Below are 24526 nucleotides of genomic sequence, written 5' to 3'. Positions count from 1 at the left end.
TGATATAATTCAGCAGGTTTATTAAACGATTTTGCTAGTTTCTAATATATGTACTTTTTCGTTTTCAGGATCTCGTTTTGGTAAGCTATGAGATGATTTTTTGTATAAGGATAAGTTCTCGGTGCATGGATTGAAAGTGCCATCTCCATTCCAGCCTCCTTAGTTCACATTTTTTACACTGGAGGGTGTTAGAAAACCAAGATGGATTCTGGTGATGGTTCTTTTTAAATTCTTTAATAGGACACAATTTGTCGAGGGTGGATTGCAAGGCATTTTTCCACAGAGTTAGAAGACCTGTAGCTGTTTCATCTGTATTTTTTGCAAGTAGAGAAGAAAGCTCACTGGCTAAGTCTTGAGGGTCAACAAAGCCATGTTTTCTTATTATACGGTTGTTATTTAGAGGAGGATGACTGCATCTGATTAGATGAAATTAAGATTGAAATAAGAAAATGGTCCGACCATGGACAGTTTTGGTGGAAGTGTCTACTGCAAAATCAGGGGCGACGTTTTTATTTACAAGCATAAATCAAGAGCATGGCCCCTTTACACGTGTCAGGGATGAGATGTTTTATTACCATCCACAAGCTAGGAAGGTGTCAAGAAAAGTACGGACGGTGTGCAATGGATGAGAAATATCTACCTGAAGATTAAAATCACCTAGAACAATAGTTTTTGGTGGACCTAATTGCAGATTAATAATGGCTTCAAGAATCGGAAAAGAATTGTAATCAAGTAGTCTGGAGTGGGCAGTAAATGAGACAAATGTTGATCGATTCAGGTTTTAACACAGAATCTCGTACTGATTCGTAAGGAGATGTGTCTACTTCTTTTATAGAATATGGCTAAGCCACTACTTCTGCATAATTATAAATTGTAGGGCAACCGGTTAAGTAGAGGGATGTCATAATCTTTAAGCCATGTTTCTGTTACACTGAAACAATCAGGATCAATGGTGCTTAACAGGTCATATGTAATAATTAATAAAATCAAGACGGTCGAGAAAACTGATAGAGCTGATGAAATTGGTTGGAATATTTTTCAAAACTCTGTTACGAGGAGGTGGTCACCAAGTACTTGTGATAGTTCGAGTATTGTAGCGGCCCTGACCAGTAATAACAGAAATACAAGACATTATAGTCTACAGTTGTAATAATCAGTAGAGAAAACTCAACACAGGCATATGAAAATAACAAGCTCACCAAGGTGGTAAGGTGCACGCAACGCATGTGCCTCTGGCGTCCGGCCCCAGGTTAAGTGCCCAGCGCCCGGTAGATGATGTCAGGTGTGAAACATCTTAATGTCAACTGTGTCTATTTTGAACCCTTTCAGCTTAGATTTTTTTTGGATTCTCGTGTTTAAGAAGCCTCTTAAGATCGCGTGGTGCTTTGGAATTATGAAGTCTTGATCGGTCTCTCTTATTCTTTTTCTTATTTTTTTTTTCTCCTTTTATTTCTTCACTCGTTTTCCCTTTTCTTGGGTCTCCCAACTAAAAAGAACCACCTGTTCACCAAATGAGACCACAAAACACAACTTACCATAGTAGAAGTCTCAAAAACACTCAGGAAGTTCTCACACCACCAACATTAAAAGACAAACAGCCATTCAGATGCTGTGCATGCACAGAAGCTTATGTGGTGTGTGTGGTGTGTCTTTAAAGCAACTGTATGCCAAACAAAAACCCTCACTCACTGTTTAAACCATTCGGTACAAGAGAACCCATTTCATAAATCCACCTCTGCCCTTTCTGCACTAATAAACAATTGACATCTTCCCCTATTGTTACAAAACTCAAAAGCGAATGCCTGATATAACATGGCCCTGTTATACCCAATGCTGCATGTGTGGAGCTTCCACGATTCATATGGATTCCACTGCATTGCTCTGTTAATCTCATTTTATTAGGTCGCTTTGTCTTATCCATGCAAATTAAGTGACATGGGCACATAACTATATAGACAGCCTCGGCAGTTCAGGGTATGATTTGCATGAGTTATGCATCTACAGTGAGGGGTATTGGAATGAGAGTGAAAGGGGGAAGACTCAGGAGTAATCTTAGGAAATATTTATTTATAGAGAGGATAGCGGATGCTTGCAACAGCCTCCCAGTGGAGGTGGTGGGGATAAAAACAGCCTCTGAATTCAAGAAAGCATGGGATAAACAACACATGGGCTCTCTAAGGAAGTGATGGGAATTATAAAGCTAGATTAGTTGGATGGATGAGCAGACTAGACAGGCCATAAGGTCTTTTTCTGCTGTCACGTTTCCATGTTAAAAGCGTGTAAGTTGCCAGCGGAATTAATGGAGAGCTGGAATCTGGGCAGCGTTTTGATGCCTGCCTGCCTTGCTTTGGGGGGGGGGGGGGGGGGGGAAGAGCTCAAATTACAGGTGCTGCTATTCCAGGCTCTCTCTCTCTCTCTCTTCCTGGGAAGCAGTTGGTGAGGCTGAATCATTCTGGAATATCCCAGGGACTCAGAGCTGTGGAAGCGCAGTTAAAGCCCATATTGTAGCCTGCGAGCACCCAGACAAAGACCACTTTTCACTGCTGGCGGGACCTAACTTCAGCTTCCCATTCAGCATGTAAACACTCAGCGTTCCTGCAGCTCCTCGCCTCTTTCCTTGCTCAGATGCAGACCCAGGGCACCTGAAGTCCCTCTACCTCTCACCTGCTCTGCTTCCGCTCCTCGGTGACATGAAAGCTTAGGCCAGGATGGGGAATGACTTCTTATTTCATGGATATTTTAATGTTTTGTTTTTTTTTAATTCGTATTCCACCTTTTGTGACTGGTCGGCCACTTCAGATATCACTCAGTTACTGTAGGTATTTCCCTATCTCCGGAGGGCGTTTGTACCTGTAAGGGTACAAGGGGGGGAAAAAAGAACTTGTACAGCTTCCAGATTAGCAACGGCTGCCCCCTTTTGGCACCAAAAAGCTTTCCCTGTGCTCCTTCAAGGTCTCCTAAAGCACTTAAGGTTTCATTATTCTATCCCTGAGCTACAGAACTTGCGGTAAGCAGGCACAGTCTCTGAGGACGAGCAACCTTCATCATAATGGGTCAGGTACGCCCTGAATGAGGTTTGCCCAGCTTCTGGAAAATCCTGGAAGGGGCTTTCTAAGTACATGCAGGGTTTTGTGCAACCTCTCATGGCCTTGCAGCAGTCAGTACACTGTGCTTCAGGTTACTTTCAGGCATTTTCCCTGCACTTCAGTGCTGAGCACAATTTTCTTTCTGTTTTACATCAAGTCTCTTTTTCACATTGGCCATGGGCTTTTATTTTGCCTTCATAGGTTGACAGCACTTTTAAAGATTTTTATTTTTTTTTATTTTCATTTAGCTCAGCAGTCCTGCGGTGCTGTGCCCTCAAGTGACCATATAATGTTCATGTTCAGTGCGTCTTTCCTCCATGGACAAGCAGGAAAGGCAGCATCTAGGCATCTATTTTCCTCGCCCTGCCCAAGAAGCAAGCCAGCTGGCTTCAAGCAGTGCCCAAAGTGCACTGGGAAAATGTCTATGACTGATCATCACTCCAAGTTACATGAATTTTTATTTCTTCTTGGTTTAGTCACACTTTGTACAGTCAATAAACTATACTCAAGGCCTGTTACAATACATTATAAAAGATAACTCACTGCATCATAATAAAACAAAAACTAAAAATATATTAAATATAATCAGACAAATTAAAACATCATTATAATACAATTAATACAGCAAAATAAATACAATAAAAATAGTAATAGAAGCTAAATACCCCATTATACAATATATTACCTAACTTTCTTAATTATAACCAAACTCCCAAAGAATCCAGCACTATCCCTTCCTCCTCTTCTCCCCCTCCTCTCCCCCTCCCCCCACCCAAAAAAAAGGGAAATCCTAAACCCACTTCTCACTAGCCAAAACAAAAAGAACCTACACTCATCCCCAAAAACACGCTTCCCCGTCCCCAGTACTGGAGAGAAGGCCACAAGATATGATCAAGGATGTCACCTAGAGTGCTGGGGTCTTGGGGGGAGAGGCTCCAACACTTTCTGACTGGTGAGAATAAGTCCAGCAGGAAGCTGGCCTCAAAGTCCCCTACACAAGACCCAAGGAGCCAACTGCGGTCCATGTTAACAGTAATTGGTATTGGGACTTTCCGATGCTATAACGATAGTATTGCAGCTCTCTGATGGGACAGGATAATGAACGATAAGCACCAAAACACTCTCCTCGATAACGTAAGCAGTCTGATAAAGAGAAAATGTTGAAAGTTTGCAGAGTGACAAGTGGAATGCTGTTGACTTGTGTTGCTTGAGGACACTGGAGTAGAGCATGGTTGTTTCTAGATCAGTACAGATCTCCTAGGTCATCTTCATAATCTTGCACACGGGTCCATCTCGGTGTAGAGGGGGGGGGGGGGGGCAGACTGTGAACCAGGGAAGCCAGGGTTCAAATTCTGTTCGCATTCCTTCTCACCTCGGGCAAAGTCACCTTCACCACTTCATTGCCTCAGGTACAAAACTCATTTACGAAAGTTTTCCCCATTCTGTGTCTGAACGGGAAAACTGCTCAGTAAATAATGAGGCCCTTAGATCGCAAGTCTCTGGGGGCCAGGGAAATATTTACTGTTACCTGAATGTAACCCACTTTGAAGTGTGTCTGACAGCCCATGAAAGGCAGAATGTAAATCAAAAAAATTAAATGGGTGTGCAGCCATATATTCTAACTTTAGACTAGAAGAGCTGCCTGCACCCCTCCCTGGAGGGCCCCATCCTTCTCCCTTGCATGGGCACTTTGTTCTCTGGAGGTTCCTATTCTTAGCAGCACAGTGGGGCTTGTGGTGGCCAGAATTGCTGTGGGAGTTAAGTAATGAAAGAGGCATAAGAGGGGGCGTGGCATCTGAACCCGCAGGACAGAGTGCAGTCCAGTCCAGACAGCCCCCACGGTTACAGGAGCCTATTCCTGGAGTTCGCAGCGAAGGCTGTTGTCGATCCAGAAAGAAGGAAAAGAAACCTGTGTTTTATTTCCGTTTGCACTCGTTGGATCTCGTCCTTGTCGCCTTTCGCTCGTGGCAGGAAAGCAGCAGCCAGGATCAGTGAGAGAGCCTGCTGATGTTACACTATTTTTTTTTAAAGCGTCTCCATATAGCGCTGCCTGCATCTGTTATAGCGCTATAAATACAATAGATAGCAGGAGGAAAGAAGAGACACCCTATGGCTGGGACAAAGTAGAAAGTGAACGCCTACATCTCTGTGTATCCGCCTGCAGATGTGTACCTATCTGTACGCATGTACGTGCGTGTGTGTGTGTGTACAGTTAGTTTATATATTCCTAATACAGATGGCATTCTGTCAGTGCTGTGGCTGAGGGGCATCAATGCTGCTCCTGTTGAATGTCTCTCATCTTAGCTTTAGGATTACCACCAGGGAGTTTTTTTTTTTTTCATGTCCCCAGCTGACACAAGAGCTTTCAAGTAAGCAGGCTGAAATGTTTGTTAAGGAAACATTTCCATTAAAAATAGTTTGGGAACTTTGAAGGTTGTTTGAAAAGGTTCTCATTATGCATTTTCTCTCCCCCCCCCCCCCCCCCCAAACTATCAAAACATCACTGGCTACAGTCCGTAAGCACCAAGGTCTGAGTGTCAGGATTCATATTCCTAGCCTCTGGATGCAACAGGATCCACACATGCTTGCTCTAAAGCCAGATTCCTCGTGCATAGAGAACCGTGGGCTTTGGAATCCCAAGGTCCTACAGAGCCAGAATTTCAAGGCCCTACAATGATGGGTTTCAAAATCCCCAAGCACCTACAGAACCACAGCCTACATAGTAATAGTCGGCAGAAGACCAAGCGGTCCATCCAGTTTGCCCAGCGAGCTGAACGTAGTGGAAACTGCCACTCCATGCAGATCACCCCCAAGCCCTCTGTCAAGGGTAGTAACTGCCGCTCCGTGCAGGTTATCCCAAGCCTTATCGTAAGGGTAGTAACTGCCGCTCCGTGCAGGTTTCTCCAAGCCTTATCTTAAGGGTAGTAACTGCCACTCCGTGCAGGTTTCTCCAAGCCTTATCTTAAGGGTAGTAACTGATGCTCCGTGCAGGTTACCCCCATGCCTTCTGTTAAGGGTAGTAACTGCCGCTCCGTGCAGGTTACCCCCATGCCTTCTGTTAAGGGTAGTAACTGCCGCTCCGTGCAGGTTACCCCCATGCCTTCTGTTAAGGGTAGTAACTGCCGCTCCGTGCAGGTTACCCCATGCCTTCTGTTAAGGGCAGTAACTGCCGCTCCGTGCAGGTTACCCCCATGCCTTCTGTTAAGGGTAGTAACTGATGCTCCGTGCAGGTTACCCCCATGCCTTCTGTTAAGGGTAGTAACTGCCGCTCCGTGCAGGTTTCCGCAAGCCTCGCTCCATGCAGGTTTCTCCAAGCCTTATCTTAAGGGTAGTAACTGCCACTCCATGCAGGTTTCCTCAGTCCTTAACTTAAGAGTAGTAACTGATACTCTGTGCAGGCTTCCCCAAGCCTTACCTTAAGGGTAGTAATATTTGCAATCAAAGCCAAGCAGTTGTCAAACCCATAACAAAATTACTGTTAGCAACAATTTTACGGGGTGACCAGCTTTCTTGATAATTCAAACAATGCTGCTTGAACATGCTTTGCTTTTGGACTTGGCTGTAGAAGCAGTCCTTTGCTACGTAATACTTTTTCCCAAATGCCGGCTTATCAGTACCCTGAACCATAAAAATCATGGGCCAGCACTGGCTGTTGTCTGAATCCAATTCAGAATCTCAAGCTCCAATAAAAAAAAGCTGTGGACTTCAAAATCTGTTGGCCATGGTAATGCAAATGTTTATTAGCTGATTCAGAATGCTGATATATTTTAGTTTCCATTACTCTGTAGCAATCCCCTTTGCCCCATCGATTCAGTGATGGGGCTATGAGCTACATCTCCCTCACTCCAGCTGCAGGGAATTGGGGTTAGCTGGCTGTACGGTGCTGATCACATGGATTGTCAACACTATCACGGACTGATGGATCGCACAGGCTGCTGGCAGTACCGCATCCAATCACTCTGTACAAACTCTTTTCCCAGACTGAAAGGTTCTGTATAATTCATATGAAAGATCTTCTTGATCTCATTAGTCCCTCCTGATGCAGCCTCCCTTGAAACACCGTGTCAAGGGACTGACTCTGCATCACCAGCCAGTTTGTAACAAATCTGTTGATTGCTCTGCTAGATACTGATGAATTAACAAAATCCCATGGATTTACACTTTCACTGAAGTGACTGAATTTATAGATCTCTTCCCTGTAATATAATCACACTCCTGTTCTTGGATTACCAGACTGATGACACAAATCGATGGTACACCACACCAATGACAGAGATTTGGTTAAAAAAAAATTAAAGAAAAGGTCCAAATCGTATTTTATGAGCTGTAACATACTGCTGATCAAAGCAGCTCTTGTTCCCATCAAGTTGCATGTGATCACGCTTCATTACCTTAAGAGCGAGTGAGTGAGTGAGTGTGTGTGTGTGTGTGTGTGTGTGTGTGTGTGTGAGAGAGAAAATATGTATTAGAGATCCATGCATCCTCTGCGATTCTTGCCTTTTAATTTCCCTGTTTAACCTGTAATTACAGAACCTCAGTGTGGGAGCTGCACCAAAGCAGCATGCACACTATGAGAGTAAGGGCCCGGGAGGCCTCTGTCTAACCTGTCTCTTGTGGCATGAGGAGGGCGTGTGCCTGCACTCAATCCACTGGGCTGGCAGGAAGCTCCTTCAGCCATTGTAATTACAAGGACTAATTATATCACTGCCTGGTAGAGGCAGCTCCAAGCCACAGTGGGCTACTCGTGTGCTTCCCCTCTCACCAGAAGATCCAAATATAATCACGGAGGACAGTTAATGGATAGGTACAAAAACTCAACTCTGTGGAAAATATTTACATGGTCAAAGCTTTGCTTTTCTGTTCTCCGAGATTCACCCTGTGCGATGAAATAGCATGCAGAACCTGCAGCCCAGAGAACAAACTCGCATATACATTGTATGTGTGTAACATGCAGGAACTGTGCAGTATGAATATGTATAATATGCAGTGAATGTAGCGTGCCGGCATGGTTAAAAGGTGAGGTGAAACAAGCTATTTTAGCCAAAAGAAAAAAAGACCTGAAAGAAGAATCCATCTGAAGAAAATAAGAAAACGCATAAGCATTGGCAAGTTAAATCTAAAACACTGATAACACAGGCTAAGAGAGAATTTGAAAATAAGTTGGTCTTTTCACATAATAGAAACTTTAAAAAATATATCCGAAGCAGGAAGCCTGCGAGGGAGTCGGCTGGACTGTTGGATGACTGAGGAATTAAAGGAGCACTTACGAGCACGTCATGGAAAGACTAAATGAATTCTTTGCTTCTGTGTTTAATAATGAGGATGTCGGGGAGATACCGGTTCCGGAGATGGTTTTCAAGGGTGACTATTTAGATGAACTGAACTAAATCACGGTGAACCTGGAAGATGTAGTAGGTCGGATTGATAAACTGAAGAGTAGCAAATCACCTGGACCAGATGGTATAAACCTCAGGGTTCTGAAAGAACTAAAACATTTCAGACCTATCATTATCACAGTGTTCCTTGTTTTCCTGTGGGTTACCACAAAGAGATAAGCATAGGGCAGTCAGAAGAAGGCAGGAAACTATGCACACCGCTGGTTACCTCTTTCTGCATTATCTGCCATCAAATTTTACGATGTTCGTTTCGGGCCTCCGCTTGGTAAATAACACCGGGTATTTGGATCTGATGAGTATCAACTTTCTCAAAGGGCTTTGATGGGGGGGGCAGGCGAACATCAGTTTGGCATTGCTTCTTCTCTGCTTTCTAAATGTAAACCTCCCCCCTCATTTGGCTTCCTGCCCACTTCCAAATACAGTTTAAGGTTCTCTCACGCGCCTATAAATGCATCCGCTCTGCAGCTCCTCATTACCTCTCCTCTTTCCTACCCTCCTCATTAACTCCATTCACTGGGCAAGTCGACCTTATCTGTGCCCCATTCCCCTCCACCACCAGGCTCCCTGCTTTCCACCATGCTGTGCACGACACCTGTTGGTGCGCCATGCTCCTTCTCCAGCAACGTTCCGATCCAACCTTTTCTACCATAAACATACCTCCCACAGACCTTTCGTGCTGGCTAGACTGTAGCCTCCACGCAGAAGGGATGGTCTCTCTTACGCATATCTGCACAACGTCAGCACTTTAGAAATGATAACTAGTAAGCAGCAAGTTAGTGAGTGAATCGACCTATTTCATTTTTACATTTCCCTTCCATTCTCTTTATGCACACTCAGGCACAGCTCTAGGCGTGAAGGAGTTTTGTAATGTAGCGTGTGCTTAGTTGGTGGCGCTGATACTCGCCGTTTTGGAAAGGTGAGCCTCATGCAAGCCCACCCACAGGACACAGTCATCGATTTAGATCATGTTTTAAAAGCGTCTGACTGGACCTCTTAAATAGAAACAAGCACTCACGATTTAAATCTGGTTTTAAAAACTGCAGGGGAGTGGAGGGGAATATATTATTTGGAAATAAAAAAAATAGCTTGAAAGCTCTCCTTCAAGGAACTAACCGAAGCCAAACATTCTGGAATAATCTGTGAAACCAAATGCATACAAAATACGTCATGATAACTTTTCCCTCTGATTGTGCCATTGGAAAATGAGAATTCCTCCTGTATGCCGTGTTTTCATCCAAGCTATTCTGAGAATGTACTCCTCGTGCAGAAGCACGTATTATTGCATTTAGGTGCCTTATGAGGACACATCAGCTCTGAGTCTATGAAATGATTTATACAGCCATGCAGAATGGAGGTGTGCCCGACATGAGAGGGGGGATGGAGATGAGGGATAGTGGGATGGGGGATCAGGGATGAAGTGTGGATCAGGTTAGAGGCAGGATGGTGGGATAAGGCAGCGAGATTTGCACGAGGCTCAGGCGTGGACTGGAGATTAAAGGAGGAGATGAAGATTGGGGGATGGGGTGGAGAATGGAGGTGCGTCTGAAATTAGTGGAGGGAGGCTTAGGCTAGAGTTTGGAGGTGCATCTGACACTATATGGGGGGAAGGGATGGACAACAGAAGTGCATGCAAGATGCAACGGACTCGGAGGTGGGATGGAGGCCCAGGGTGGTGACAAGTGCAGGGTTTTTTTCCCCCCGAAGACGACGTGCAATGCACAGATGGGTAACATCATCACTTGAGACCAACTGGATCTTTTTCCAGATAATTCTTAGAAATACTTCTGTGCGTCTGCACTCCCACATCTTCACAGGACGTCTCACGTCGTCTTGCTTGCCACGCTGCATTACAGATGTTACTTTCTAATCAGGACATCATTCCCCGACTAGATGTTAAGGTTTGGGTTTTTTTAGGCTTTTTTTCCCCCAGCTTTCGGCATTCTTGGGTCGCAAGTGCACCTCAGAAAACATTTTTGCGCCCCCATGTTTTGCCTGCATTCGTCGACTGTCCGAAGACCGCCCTCCCTCAATGGGGTTAAAAGTGCCACGCGTCGCTTCACGAAATGACACTCGCTTATAACCATATTAGGAGGAGGTGTTCCCGGGGGGCGCGTTCGGATCAGAGGAAGAAAATTAAATGGGGCATAGAGTGTGCTTTCAAACTCCTACATGCGACATTTCCGGGGGGGGGGGGGGGGGGGGGAACCGCCTGCTCAAAATGCAGGGGTGTGGCAAGGTTCAGAGCAAGAGCACATGCATCGCTTCCCTCTGAAAATGGATGCAAGGTCCTGCAGGTTGAAAGCAACGGCGGACTTTGTCCCAACGAGGACAGGGTGAAACTTGTCCACGTGCAAGGTAGACATGGGCCTGCAAGGTCATTTCCAAAGGGAAACAGGCACCGCTCATGGCCCCACCGCGTCTCTGCTTCTCTCGGCCGTGAGCGGGATAGACTCCGCTCGCGGCCCCCACATGGCTGCTTTTTGCCGCCCCCTAATGGATGACGCCCTAGGCAACCGCCGAGTTTGCCTATTGGGAACGCACCGGCCCTGCCTGCGCGTAGCTTTCAACATGTTCGAGGGAGAGCGATATTTGGACGCACGATTTAAGAACATAATGCATCCCCCCCTCGATGATCAATGCCCTCCCCTCCGCTCTCTGGATAAAATATCTGCACAAGAGTAGTGCGCCCTCGCACACCTCCTCCAGGAAAAAAAAACCCAGAAAAGATAAACTAACACGCAGAACCGAGAAAAGAGTTTTAAGAATTCCATGGGAAAAAGGTTCAGTCGTTGTCCAGCGGCGATGACGTTACTCCTTCGGAGGGTCACCTGCTACAGGTAAAGCAGCTTTGCTTTCTCAGAAGAGGGAGGGGGGTGGAGAGTGGGAGTGGGGGGGGGGCCCGTCAGAGGTTAGAGAGGAAAGGGAGATCAGATGGGAGATGGTGAAAGGAGGTGTGTGAGATTAGAGGGGAGGATGGGGAACCGAGGGGGTCTCTGATGTTGGAGGGGGGTGACTGAGATCAGGGATGGGGAGTCGTACCTGATATTATCAGACACTTAGGGAATGGCATGCCTGCATATGTAGTTTGGTGGGGTTGGTATGAAGGTGTGAACCTGAGCTTTAGGGAGTGGCTGCCTGTGTGTTCAGAGGGAAGGAGGAGTGAGTGAGCCAGGGAGTTGTGAGTTTATACTTCAGATGGATCTGGCGGTCTGGAGAAGAGAGGGGGTAGGAGCAGGGGGCAGCCAGACAGCAGCTGAGTGAAACATGCAGCCAGGGCCGCCCACTCCCTGACTTAGCACACACCCTCTCACCCCTGCAGCCCTCCCACCCTGACCATCCCTTTCCAGCCTCCCGATCCCCTATCCATTCATCCACCCCTCCCTCCCACCCTTAAAAAAAAAAGCGATCTGGCCACCAGCAGCTCGGTGCCTGATGGAGCTATACTAGCCTGGGCAGCCGAAAGTCCAGCAGCTGCTGCTCCGGGCATCCTTTCTGCGGCCCAGCTGCCTCTGCCCTCCCTCCTCCTGCTGCCTGGGAGCCATAAGGGCATCTGCAGCAGCCCCCCCTGCCTGGCAGCATGCAGCAGCTGGGCCCCGGCCCCGGGAGGCGTCTCTGGGACTCAGGACTTCCCCTCCTCGCCCTGGTGCTGATGCTCTGGAGATGGTCTCCAGCCCAGGCAGGTAAGCGGCGGGCTCCGGTCCCCATCGTTGTCTTCTGCCCCGGGCACCCTTGGGAGCGGCCGCGCACCTCCAGAGGCTGCTGTGTGCGGGGGGGGGGGGGGGGGGGGGAGAAGGCAGGGTGCCACTGTCAGTAAGAGGGGGCACGGAGGGAGGGAGGGAGGGGGTCACTGTCGGGAATGGGGATGCTGATAAGTGGGTTACTGGAGTGGGGGGGGGGCACTCAGGGAGGAGACGCTGACGGGTGGGGAGAGGGTACTGAGGTGGGAGCACTGTCAGTAAGGGGGGCACTGACTGGGGGTACTGAAGGAGGGGGCTATTGTCAGCAAGAAGGCATTTATGGAGGGGGGGGGGGTACGCTGACCAGCGGTACAGAGATTGGGGGCTGCGGGGACATAGCGGTTGTACAGGGCAGGGGAAGGTTTAGATTGTTATTAGGGGTGGAAATAATACAAATTTTACAGCAGAATGCAGCACAGCAATAGGGGCCATCCTCAAAGACTTAAATTGCCATAAGTTTGGAATGGGGGAATACATGGTTTTTTAAATAAGGCTTAACTGTCATGCAAAAGAGAGTGGGAATATAACTGGTAGAGGCGTGAGCTCCTGCCGGCAGCCCCGAGAGGCTGTAACTGGGTTTGAATCCCGGCTCTGCCGCTGACAGGGGTCCCGACTCTACCTGTACTTCCGAAATGTCCTGACTGCGAAGCGCACGTCGGGGCTATATAAATGCTAACTGGGCTAGGTCTGGGGAGCTGTCATGGGCTCTATGATTTGAAAGATCAGTGCGTGTACCGGGCTATCCAGGAGCTGCTGCAGAGAGTCAGAGGCAGACGGGATTTAGAAGCAGCCAGAAATGGGGAGATGTGTTGTGAGGGGGGGGGGGGTCTGTCTGTAGCACAGGGCGTGCACAGTTTGCAGCTGGTACCATCCAGAAAAGTGGGGAGGGGGCCTACTTATAGGAAAGGATGTGCTGGCAGAGGGGTTGGTAGCCAAGGATAAAACGTTAAGTGACATTGTAGACAAACACCAAAGTGGCCCCATCCTGGATGTCCAGCTGAGATGCGCCTTCTTTCCGTGCACAGAAAATTCCCAAATGCAAACCCAACGCCAACTCCTCCCCCCTTCCACCTGATCTCTCCACCCCCTCCTATCACCCTCCCGTCCCACCGAGCATGACCAGGTCCAGGTATGTTTGTCGGAGCTCAGGCTGTGCCTTGCAGATGCTGCAGGAAGCACCAATGGTCCTTTTCCTCCATTTGGGTTGCAGTCGGGCCCTGGGTGCCCCTGAAGGCTGAGGGGGTAGAGAGGGGGGATCCAGTACCATCGATGGACCAGATGCATTTCATTTTGCAAATGCCCCAGCATGGAATCCCCAGGGGGAACTCAAATAATATTTTGCTAGCTCACCTCTGTATAGTTGAGCCCTCCTGGTTCCTCTCTCTCCCCATCCCAGGACCTGGGGGCTGCGGGGGGGGGGGGGGGGGGGGGGGGTGTGGAATGGGATTTACATTCCAGTCCGGCCCCACCGCCTTCACCTGTCACCCCATATCCGCTTTGACTGCGAGGGACAGCCCTGCCACTGGGATAACTGAAGCACACACAGGGCTCTGCTTACAGAAGGCTCTGTGTGTGTCCCGCAGGGGCTGGGGGGTGGACTGGGGCTGTCAGATGCAAGAGAGGGACACTGGATATTTATTTTGGTTTTAGGAAGCAAGTGTCAAACGCATTCCTCTTTGGGAACCCTTCCCGGGCTATCTTTAGCCCCCCTCTCTCCCTGATATTTTGGCAACTGCTTCCAATATCTCAAAGCACCCCCCTCACACACACACACACCCCCACCTCCCATCCTCCTCCCATCCTCCTTCCCTCCAAGCCGGGAAATAAAACGTTAAAAGCAGCATTTCCAACTGTTGGGATTGCAAAATATGTCTGTTGAATTACTTTGCAGGGATGATAGTTTTGAATTCAACCATCTCCTTTGCATGGAGGGGGGGGGGGGGAGATCTCTGGGGCTTGGGAGCCCTTTAATAAAATTCACAGTGAATGACTCATCTCAGCTGGGCTCAGGCAGTCAAAACATCTAAACTCTCTCTCTCCAGCAGAAGACCCTTATCGCTGCCCTGAAAACAGGATGAGTTCTTCCTGGATGTGTCTCTCTCCCCCCCCCCCCCCCCCCCGCTCTAACGCTTGCCAGATTTCCCCTCAGTGCCTTAGTTGCAAAGCGCAGAAGGTATTTTGGGATCTGGTTGCTCGTCTTTTCCCAACCCAAGCTCAAGGCCAAGTTACAATGCAGGTCCCTGTCCCAGAGGGCTTACAGTCTAAGGGCCAGATTCTTTTTTTTTTTTTGTGAATCAGGTAACTAAGTTTGTACCTGACTCGGCCCAAGGTCAGAAGGAATCTCAGCAGGATCCGAGCCCCGGCTCCACCAGCCGCCGGCCCCCTCGGACCACTAGACTACCTGCAACCTCGCAGCCAAGTTTTCAAAAACAAACGTCCTGCTTTCCGTGGGCTTGCATTTCATGCAGGACACTCACCCCTCTTCCCTTGCCACTGGAGCCACAGGCTCGGCCCCCTTCCACGCTTCCCTGCTGCAGACTACCTGGGGCTGGGGGGGGGGGGGGGGCAGGAGGCTAAGCCCTCTGTGTCCCGGCCTGGACTAGTCCCCAAGAGCCTTTCCTAGCCTTGTCCCTGTCTGGACCTGCTCTCCTTTTTTTTTTGGGAAGGATGGAGCCTTCCAGCTCTCAGTGAATGGTTCACATACAGTCCCCTTCCCCCCCCCCCCCTTGCCCCTCTGGGGGAGGGCAGGGCAGGGCAGGAAACCTTTAATGACTGCCGCACATCTGCACACTCCATCCTGGGCTCGGCGCTCATCAGCCACGCCGCTCCGGCTCTCTCTCTCTCTCTTTTTTTTTTTTTCTTTCTTTCCTACTCTTACCAGTTTTTCATCCTCCAGACAAAGAAAACTTTTCATAAACTTGGGAAAAAAAAAAAAAGCTGCAGGAGGAGGAAAAAAAAAAAATAAGAAATGCCGTCTGAGGCAGAATGCATTAACTTTTCATAAAAATGTTAAACTTTGGCACTTGGAAGAAGAGAAACTTTACTCAGCCGAGATGCGCCCCCTTTATAAAGCAAACTGTGTGCTAGAGCTGTGCAGCGCTCCAGAGGGAACTGCCCTTACAGCCTTTCTCCTGTCCTCTTCTTGCACCCATCCGCCCCTCCCTGTGACCCCTATCCTAACCCTGGCTCCCCTCCATCCCCTTTCCCCCTACCTGTTTCTCTGAGGGTCTCTTTCTTTCCCATCAAGCCCACCCTCCCTCTCTCCTCTCCCCCCCCTCCCCCTCCTGTATCTGGCAAGGACTGGCGGACAGAAAGGATACGGTTTGGGGGGGTGATCTGTATCTGTGGGATAAATCGTGCATCCTCCCTCACCCACCCACACACACACACACACCCACACACATGCACACACACACGCACACTTCCCCCAAAGAAAACACATCTATTTCTCCTTTACAAGATAACCGGACAGAAAACAGGGACAGCGGAGATGGGGGATCGATCTTTGATGAGAGAGGCCTCTGGTGGGAGGCAGACACCCCCCCCCCAAGCAGGGAAGGCCGGAGGGAGAGAGGAGAGGGCTCCAGCAGCACGGACGAAGCGTGGGCGCGATTGTCTTCAGCGCGCGCAGGCCAAGGGACTTCAAGATTTCGGCGTGTTCTCCCTTCCAGCATCCAGAAAAGGGGGTTATAGGGGGGCGTGAACCGAAACGGGCGTAGGAGGCATAGAGCCTTGCGCCGGGCGAAAGGGTGGCCCACCGCCGGCCACTTGTCTCTCTAGCCTGGGTGGGGGTTTAAAAAAGAAACAGCAGGCAGTGGGGTAAAACCTTGTCCCGAAAATCCGGATCCGGATGGCAGCCCTACACCCCCCCCCCCCCCCGCACCCCCAAATCCCACGGCGGCCCTGCTTCCTCCCCCCCCCCCCCCCACCTGGCTTCCACAGAGGAGGTGGAGCCTGGGAAGGAGCGCACGCTGGCTGGCACCTTGGCGATGGAGCTACTCCGGCCGCCGCCATCGCCATCAGGGTTCGGAGCAGCCCCTGCGGAGGAAATGGAAAAGAGCTTACAGGGGCCAGGGAGGGCGGGGCGGGGGGGAGGTGACTGTAGAGAGAAGGAGCATGGGGTCATTTTTTTATGTGGAAAGTTGGGTATATCCATGGCAATTCATCAGGTTGGTCAATTGCTGGAGGAATTTCCCGTCGCTTCTCCAGCAGTCCCGGCGAGACTGAAAGAAGAAGACTGCTTTGATATATTTGGCGAACATCAAGGTCATTGGCCGCTCGCGTTCTCTGCTTGGCTCTGCTTTCTGCTTTGGCGCCTGCATTCTTCCCGCCCTCGCTCTTTTCGGGAGGGGGAGTAGGCGGGGCCCCTCTGTCCCGCGCCGACAGCTGTGAGCTTCCTGTGGGCCCCGAGGGCCCACGCCCGGTCCTGCTTCTCCTCCTCGTTCCTCCACCTTGCGCGGGTTCGTCCTCTGCGATGCATTAGGGAATAGGAAAGAGTCAACCAGGAGTGGATGGGCAGGTTGCGATGACCTGGAGTTAGCTTGGGTCACGCGGGTGCTGCTTAGAGCCCTTTCCACGGCTGCCCAGCCCGTGCTGTGAAGAGTTAGGTCCTGCCTAAGCAATTCCATTCCGTGGCCTGCAGGATGGCCCTGTTCGAAAACCAGGTCTGTTTCCACCTAATGAGAGGGTGGGAGCCTTGTTAATACAGCCGAGCAAGCGAGGGATGGATTTAGACGAGCAAATATGAAGCCATTCATTTTGTGGCGTAAAGCTGTTGAATAAAAGGGAGGTAGGTGATGCTTGGATTGATGGGCTTGGGTTAGAGACTGGGGGAGGAGGACATCCCGGTCTCCAGGGGGGCCGCGGAGCACATGGGGTTTTTTCCCAGGCTGTCCCTGATGAGCATGCGTGAGACGGATCAGCACGCACGATCTCTCAATGGCATGCACGTCCGTTTCGTCTGCATTCGTTAGGGATGTCCTGAAAACCCTGCCCGCCCACGAGGACCGGAGTTTCCCCACCTCCGAGTCACAAGGCGATGGAAGTCGATCCTGTGTGTGATGTTGGCAAGCGGTGAAGAGTTCATGTGGATAAGGGGGGGGGGTTTGAGAAATGCAGAAGGACCTGGGGGACTGAAGCTGACCCGCTTTTTTTGTGGTGATGCCGGGTTTCATTTGCTAATAGGGGCGGATTGTGCAACAACAGAGGAGAAGAAGTGAGAAGGAGATGGTCCAGCAGATGGAAGACATTGGGGGAGGGAAAGGAAATTATCCTACTTCTGATGATTTTTGGAATACAGAGTCAAGGAACAGAGGTGGAAAGTGGGAGTCATTATGGTGGAATAGAGAAATGAAAACTCCAGTCACTTTGAGCAAGGGTGGGAATGGAAACTCGTGGGAGGAACCGTGGTGGAATAACTGAATGAAGACTCAAGGGCAGAGAGAGAGAGAGAGAGAGCAGGAGGGCTCGCTCACTACCTGGATGAGACACGTCCCCAGAATCTGCAGTGTGAATGAAAGCTTCCTTTCTTGCAGTGCCCACTGAGTCCCTGGCTCCCTTCTGCCAGCCCTTGTGGTTACCGTGCAGCATAAATATGTCAGTGAAGCGGGGGATCCTAAAAATAACCGCGGGATGTCCTCTGCAGACGTGGCGGTGGCAGCAGCAGCAAAGCTCATCTCCGTGGAAGGGGCACAGAACGGCTTGTGCAGACCCTTCAGCAAGACACCTCTGCTCACCACCTCCGCACTGCTATTCTGCCATCAGTAATAAACCAAAAACGCTGTCATTAGATAAACGCACGGCTTAAAAAAAACAACAACAAAAAAAAACCCCTCTCTGAAACGCAGCTCCTTGAATTCGGCTTTTCACCCCGGTACATTGGTAAATCTGTAGGAGATACACCCCTCCCCCCCCCCGGGGTGGCTTACAGAGGTTTACTGTTACTTCTCTCAGGTGAGACGCGCTCCGTCCTGTGCTGACGGAGGCCATCGGGGAGCAGCGGAGTCCTGGGCCCCAGGGCTCGCGTCTCCTAATCCGTGTAAGCCGTGCGCAGAAATGCCGCCGGCTTACGTGTGCCTTGCCCAGGCCTCGCCTGGAGCTTCTGCGCCGGAGGGCCATACCTTCACCAGGGGCTCTCAAAACGCAAACCGGGGGTGTGTGTGTGAACGAGAAACAGAAGAGGGAACCGTGCGGTCCATCCACGGCAGCCACCTGCCGCACCACGCGGGTTACCACCCCCCACCCCTCGCTGGAGGAAAGACGAGAAAGGGAGGACGTTCACGGAGACATTCGGATATTTCAAGGGCTTCAGGAAATTACGGGAATTTTAAGGACAGGGGGACTAGCGAATTTTTTTTGGGTAGCTTGGTAGTGAGACGTGCTGGGGGTGGGAGGGGAAAGGGGACCGAGTGCTGAATTAAGTATGAGAACTTGCATGCTCATCTTTCCTAAATGGCAGAAAGCCAATGACGAAGACCGAAGGAAACCCCCCCCCCCCCAAAAAAAACCCGACAAACACGAAACGATATCTACTAGTAGTCAGGCTTCTGCATCCGGCAGCTGGGGACATAATCCTGGGGGGGGGGGGGGGCAGTGCTGGATGGGTCTCCATTAACCTTTGCCATGCGCAGGGGCCGGTGGAAGGGTGTCCAGCCACCCTAAGCTCACTCATTCCCACCGCAGACAGCCTTACCTACCTACCGACCTCCCTTCACCCAGGCCAGCTCCTCCGCGCAGCCTCTCCTGCCTCGTTGGATTTAAAAAAAACCTGCTGCACTAGGGCGCCCTGCCCGCCTGCAGCGCCCTGGGCGACCGCCGAGATCACTTCCTTTTGTCTCTTAGATTCGTGCCAATTAGGTGAAATTTAATAGAACTCGGCGCGTGCCAGAGCCGGGAGATGCGTGCGCGCGCGCCTCGGGCTGGCGCGGATTTTAAAAAGCGCGCGGGTATGCGCACAAACCAAACAGCCAAAAAAAAGGGGGGGATGGGTCATGGGCGTGGACTGGGTGGGGCATGGGCGGGACACGGGCGTTCCGGGAAGTGAACTTGAAATCTGCGCGTATTTACGCGCACAGATGCGAGCCGGGGTTCCCCTATCGCGTAACTTCACCTCAGCTACGGACGGCGAGTAAGTATAAAAATTAAAAGAAACTAAACGAGTGAGCAGGGTTTTAACAGTCGGGGTGAAAAAGGTAAAAGGGAAGCAAATTAATGGGGGGGGGGGGGGGGGTTTTAGGAAGCCCAATCTGTTAATAGGGCAAATTGGGGCTATCGCGTTGGCGCACATACCTAGCAAAATTCCCCCACTTTATGCGGTAGGGTCGGCATTTACGTGCACATGTGGGCGTCCATATAAAACTGCGCGCACATGCGAGCGAGTCGGCATACTCGTGTGTGCACTAGTACTCTCGTGCGGCTGTTTAAAAAAATTTACCGCCCCCGCCAACAGCCTCGCCCTGTTTAGTGCGTCGATCCCGTGGGGAGACCGACCGACATGGCGAAATCTGACTATTGATCACTGTAATTGACAAGGTTGCTCCAATGAAGACTCTTGGACTTCCTTTAATGCGTCCTTGTCTTCCTTGGTTCAATGCCACTCCGGTTCACAAGAAGTGGGAGAGGCGGCGAGCCAAGAAAGCTTGGAGAAAGCTTCCTGGGCTTTTGGAAAAGGTGCTTGAGTCAACTGACAGATTTTTTTTTTTTTTTTGGAAGACAACAATAATATCCTTAAGAGGTTTCCAGTTTGGGTTTTGCCACGATCACCAGCATCGAGACCTTGCTGGTGTCCGTGGCGTATTTTGTCAACTGGATCAGAAAACATCCAGCAGTTGTTGTTTTACCAGGCGTCTCTGCCACCTTTGATTGCAGAGGATAACGGAGATAAGGTGTTAAGGGTGTAGTTGCGGCGATGCGGTGGGGCTAGAGTGGGAAAAATCATCTTTGGCTTGGGAGTATCTGCTCCCACTTTTGTCGTCAACTAGAAAATCTGGGGGGGGGGGGGATGGATTCCCTTTTGAATTTACACTGATGGCATACAACTTTTGTTCCCCCTTACCAACTCACTGGAAGACACTGTCAAATTAGCAAAATCATCCTGATTGTGAATAGCTGGATGAGGAGCAATGGTTTCAAATTATTAATTGTTGCTAAAACAGGGCTTCCGTTGATCGCTCATTCTCCTGTAAGCGTCCTACCTTTGGAAGGTTTGAATACTGTATTCTCTGACTCAGCTCAATTCTACTACAAGAGTTGGGATAGAATCGATTTTTTGGTTTCATGCCCCAACTTGTGTATTGAGGTGAAAACGGGGATTTTTTTTTTCAACTTCGCAAGTTACGACATTTGAAGTTTTTTCCTTGATAAGAGCGATTGTAAATCAGTTGTTCGGGCATTTGGTTATCTACAGTTGACTATTGCAATGCTCTTTATATTGGTCTGCCTAAATGTTACGTGCAGGCTTTGCACGTCATATTGAATGCTGCTGCTGGGCTGGTGTTTGGCTGCCCCCTCCCGAGCATATCTCCCTCTGTTTTGCCAATTCTACGTTGGCTCCTGATGGAGCAGAAAGTAAAAGTTCAAGATCCCGACTTTAGTGTACCGGGTTTTGCATGGGGAGGGTCCTGTTTATTCAGAGGAATTAATGGTGAACTATTGCCCTTCTCGTACTTTATGCCCTGTCAGTCAACAGTTGTTAGCTATTCCAGACGCAAAGGCAGCGCGTCTTCAGAAGACTAGCCATCGCACCTTTTTGCAAGTTGAGCCTTCACTTTGGAATAGTTTGCCTTTCCAGTTATGTCACATGTTGGACTTTCAAAAATTTTTAAAGACCCATTTATTTAAAGAAGCTTTTTTTTATCACTGTTTTTTTTTTTTATTATTTTAGCTTTGTTTTGTTTATTTTGTTGTGTTATTTGTATTGTTTTGTTTTTATTTTTTGGTCTGTTTTTGTATATTGTAATTCGCCTAGAACAGATGTGCTGGTAATTGGGCCTAATATAAATTTACTGTCAATAAATAAGTCTGGTGTTTAATAATGAGCCAGTCTCGGCCAGATCAAGTTAGTGCAAAGCCAGTCTCTTTTCTGTTTTTATGGGCTTGGGGGGGATGTGATGGATGCTTAGAACAGGGGCCAACGCGATCCCATCAAAGGAACCAGATTTTCGCTCTTGGCCTCTTTTTTTTTTTTTTTGGTTGAGATTCAAGTGCAAGGGTCTGAGCTATGAGCTAAGGATAGTTCCTTCTTGGCCTCTCGACCGAGATTGCGAATCTGTGCAATACGGGGAAGGGGGAGGGGCTTGCCGCACTACCTCACTGGAGATGCAGCGATGAAACAAAACATTCCTAAAGCTGGAGGATTAAACCTGTTTAAAAAAAAAAAAAAAGTCATAGTGTACCACAGTCATGTAACAATAGTCATCCTTTGGCTAAGATCCAATGTGTAGGTTCTTAGCCATGAGACAAGGATGAGCCTTTCTTGGCATTTTGGCTATGATTGAAATCTTGTATGATATAGAGAGATTAATGCCCCATCACCTGACTCCCCCTTTTGGGGACACCTCAATCTTATGATCATTGTCAAAGCAGGAAGATTAATCTCCCTGCTTAAAAAAAGTATGTATTAGCAATTTAAAAAAAAAACCGATAAGAATTAAAAAAAATATAAATAGATAGAAAGAAAGATAGATAGATAGAAAGAAAGATAGATAGATAGATAGATAGGAAGATAGATAGGAAGATAGATAGGAAGATAGATAGATAGATAGAATAGATAAGAAAGATAGATAGAAGATCAGATAGATAGATAGGATAGAAGAAAGGATTAGATAGGAAGATAGCTAGATAGATAGATAGATAGAAGATAGATTAGGATCGATATTAGAAAGATAGATAGGAAGATAGATAGATAGATAGAAAGAAAGATAGATAGGAAGATAGATAGATAGATAGAAAGAAAGATAGATAGGAAGATAGATAGATAGAAAGATAGATAGATAGATAGGAAGATAGATAGAAAGATAGATAGGAAGATAGATAGATAGATAGAAAGGAAGATAGATAGATAGATAGAAAGATAGATAGATAGATAGATAGGAAGATAGATAGATAGAAAGATAGATAGGAAGATAGATAGATAGATAGATAGAAAGAAAGATAGATAGGAAGATAGATAGATAGATAGAAAGATAGATAGATAGATAGGAAGATAGATAGATAGATAGAAAGATAGATAGGAAGATAGATAGATAGATAGATAGAAAGAAAGATAGATAGGAAGATAGATAGATAGATAGAAAGAAAGATAGATAGGAAGATAGATAGATAGATAGATAGAAAGAAAGATAGATAGGAAGATAGATAGATAGATAGATAGATAGATAGGAAGATAGATAGATAGATAGAAGAAAGATAGATAGGAAGATAGATAGATAGATAGAAAGATAGATAGGAAGATAGATAGATAGATAGAAAGAAAGATAGATAGGAAGATAGATAGATAGATAGATAGAAAGAAAGATAGATAGGAAGATAGATAGATAGATAGAAAGAAAGATAGATAGGAAGATAGATAGATAGATAGAAAGATAGATAGATAGATAGGAAGATAGATAGATAGATAGAAAGATAGATAGGAAGATAGATAGATAGAAAGAAAGATAGATAGATAGATAGAAAGATAGATAGATAGATAGGAAGATAGATAGATAGATAGATAGATAGATAGATAGGAAGATAGATAGATAGATAGGAAGATAGATAGATAGATAGATAGATAGATAGGATAGATAGATAGATAGATAGAAGATAGATAGGATAGATAGATAGATAGATAGATAGAAAGAAGATAGATAGGAAGATAGATAGATAGATAGATAGGAAGATAGATAGATAGATAGATAGAAGATAGATAGGAAGATAGATAGATAGATAGAAAGATAGATAGATAGATAGATAGAAAGAAAGATAGATAGGAAGATAGAAAGATAGATAGAAAGATAGATAGATAGATAGAAAGATAGATAGATAGATAGGAAGATAGATAGATAGGAAGATAGATAGATAGATAGGAAGATAGATAGATAGATAGATAGGAGCCCGGTTGGCTGCTCAGATGCTAAGTGCTGCACATCGCCATGCAGAAGGTCCCCAGTTCGATGTCCAATCCTCTGATCCCTGGGTCGGCCGGAGCCAGGGCTGGAGATGGTGCAGACAGAGGCAGCATTCACAGCCCCAGGCGGAGGAGAGTGAGTCGTGGTCAATGCTTAAGGGGGTGACACCCCATGGCCCGATTCAGAACCTGTCATTGCAGGATTCTGGAAGGAGGAGCCCTGGGGCAGGCCCCCTCCCTCCTCCTCCCCCCCCCCCCCCCAGCAGTGACCAAACTAGATGCGCTGGGGAGGGAATATAAAAACAGAGGTGGGGGGGGGGTGTTGGAAATTCCTGAGTAGTGGCAAATGAGGGATCGTGGCACCAGACCCCCAGCCCTGGTTCTGACACGGCTGGAAGGTGCAAAGCAGGAGGAAACTCCCCCCGGTAAAATGAACAATGCAGGGTCCTTCCTGAACTGCTGCGAGTCCCCCTCTATATTCACAGTACCTGACGGTCATTTGATGTCGAAGACAGATGGGTAAAGGTGCCGAATCTGCAGGAAACTCGGGGAGATTTATATTTAATTTGCTTTACAAAGTGAGAGGAAATAAAATCCACACGTGCTGAGGGCGAGGCGCGGCGGAAAGCGATGGCAGTGCCCGGCGTGCTCGTAGCCTGGGGTGGCTGCCAGCTAGAAACAGACCTCCCTCCGCAGCATCCAGGCCGAGAGAGCGCGGCAGGGGTGGATTACTGCAGGCCTCCGCCTCTCTCAAAGACCTCCATCCCTTTAAACCCTCAGCCCGTTTCTCTCCATTTCGCTGCAATTTTTTTTTTTTTAATGTCCTGTTTTTAGTTTTTATTTTATCATCTCCATCACTTCAGTCTGCGTTCCCCACCTCATCGCCTCCTGTTTCTCTCACCTTCCTCCATATCCGACTGCCCAAAGCGTCCTCCAGTTTCCACACGTCCCCGCCTCCCCACTCGTGCCGTCCCCTGTAGTTTTTCCCTCCTGCTCCGCTGGGCTTCTACTGGGCTGCCCAGAATCCTTCCCATCCCTCCCCCACTTCTAGCATTTTTAACCTTCTCCCCTTCCTGCCTACTCCAACCGTGGCACTGACAGTCCTTGGCTCCTTTCCTAGAAGATCCCGGGTCTGCACAGTAGATGTCACATTTGTGCTCCTACCCCCAACCCCCAGCCTCCACCCTGACTCCAGGGAGCTAA

At 48.3% G+C, this 24526-nt stretch overlaps 1 protein-coding gene across 1 annotated transcript in view; it reads left to right on the top strand.

Moving 5' to 3' along the window:
- The first annotated feature begins 11867 nt into the window (after positions 1-11867).
- Positions 11868-24526, top strand: part of LOC115082115 (collagen alpha-1(V) chain-like) — an 82546-nt gene continuing 69887 nt past the window's right edge. Inside the window, 1 exon segment of the mRNA XM_029586378.1 lies at positions 11868-12162. Coding sequence (XP_029442238.1) covers positions 12060-12162 — 103 coding nt within the window. The 5' untranslated portion in view covers positions 11868-12059.

Source organism: Rhinatrema bivittatum, unplaced genomic scaffold (genome assembly GCF_901001135.1).
Source record: "Rhinatrema bivittatum unplaced genomic scaffold, aRhiBiv1.1, whole genome shotgun sequence".
Lineage (NCBI taxonomy): Eukaryota > Metazoa > Chordata > Amphibia > Gymnophiona > Rhinatrematidae > Rhinatrema > Rhinatrema bivittatum.
This window is presented reverse-complemented; position numbering and strand designations above follow the sequence as displayed.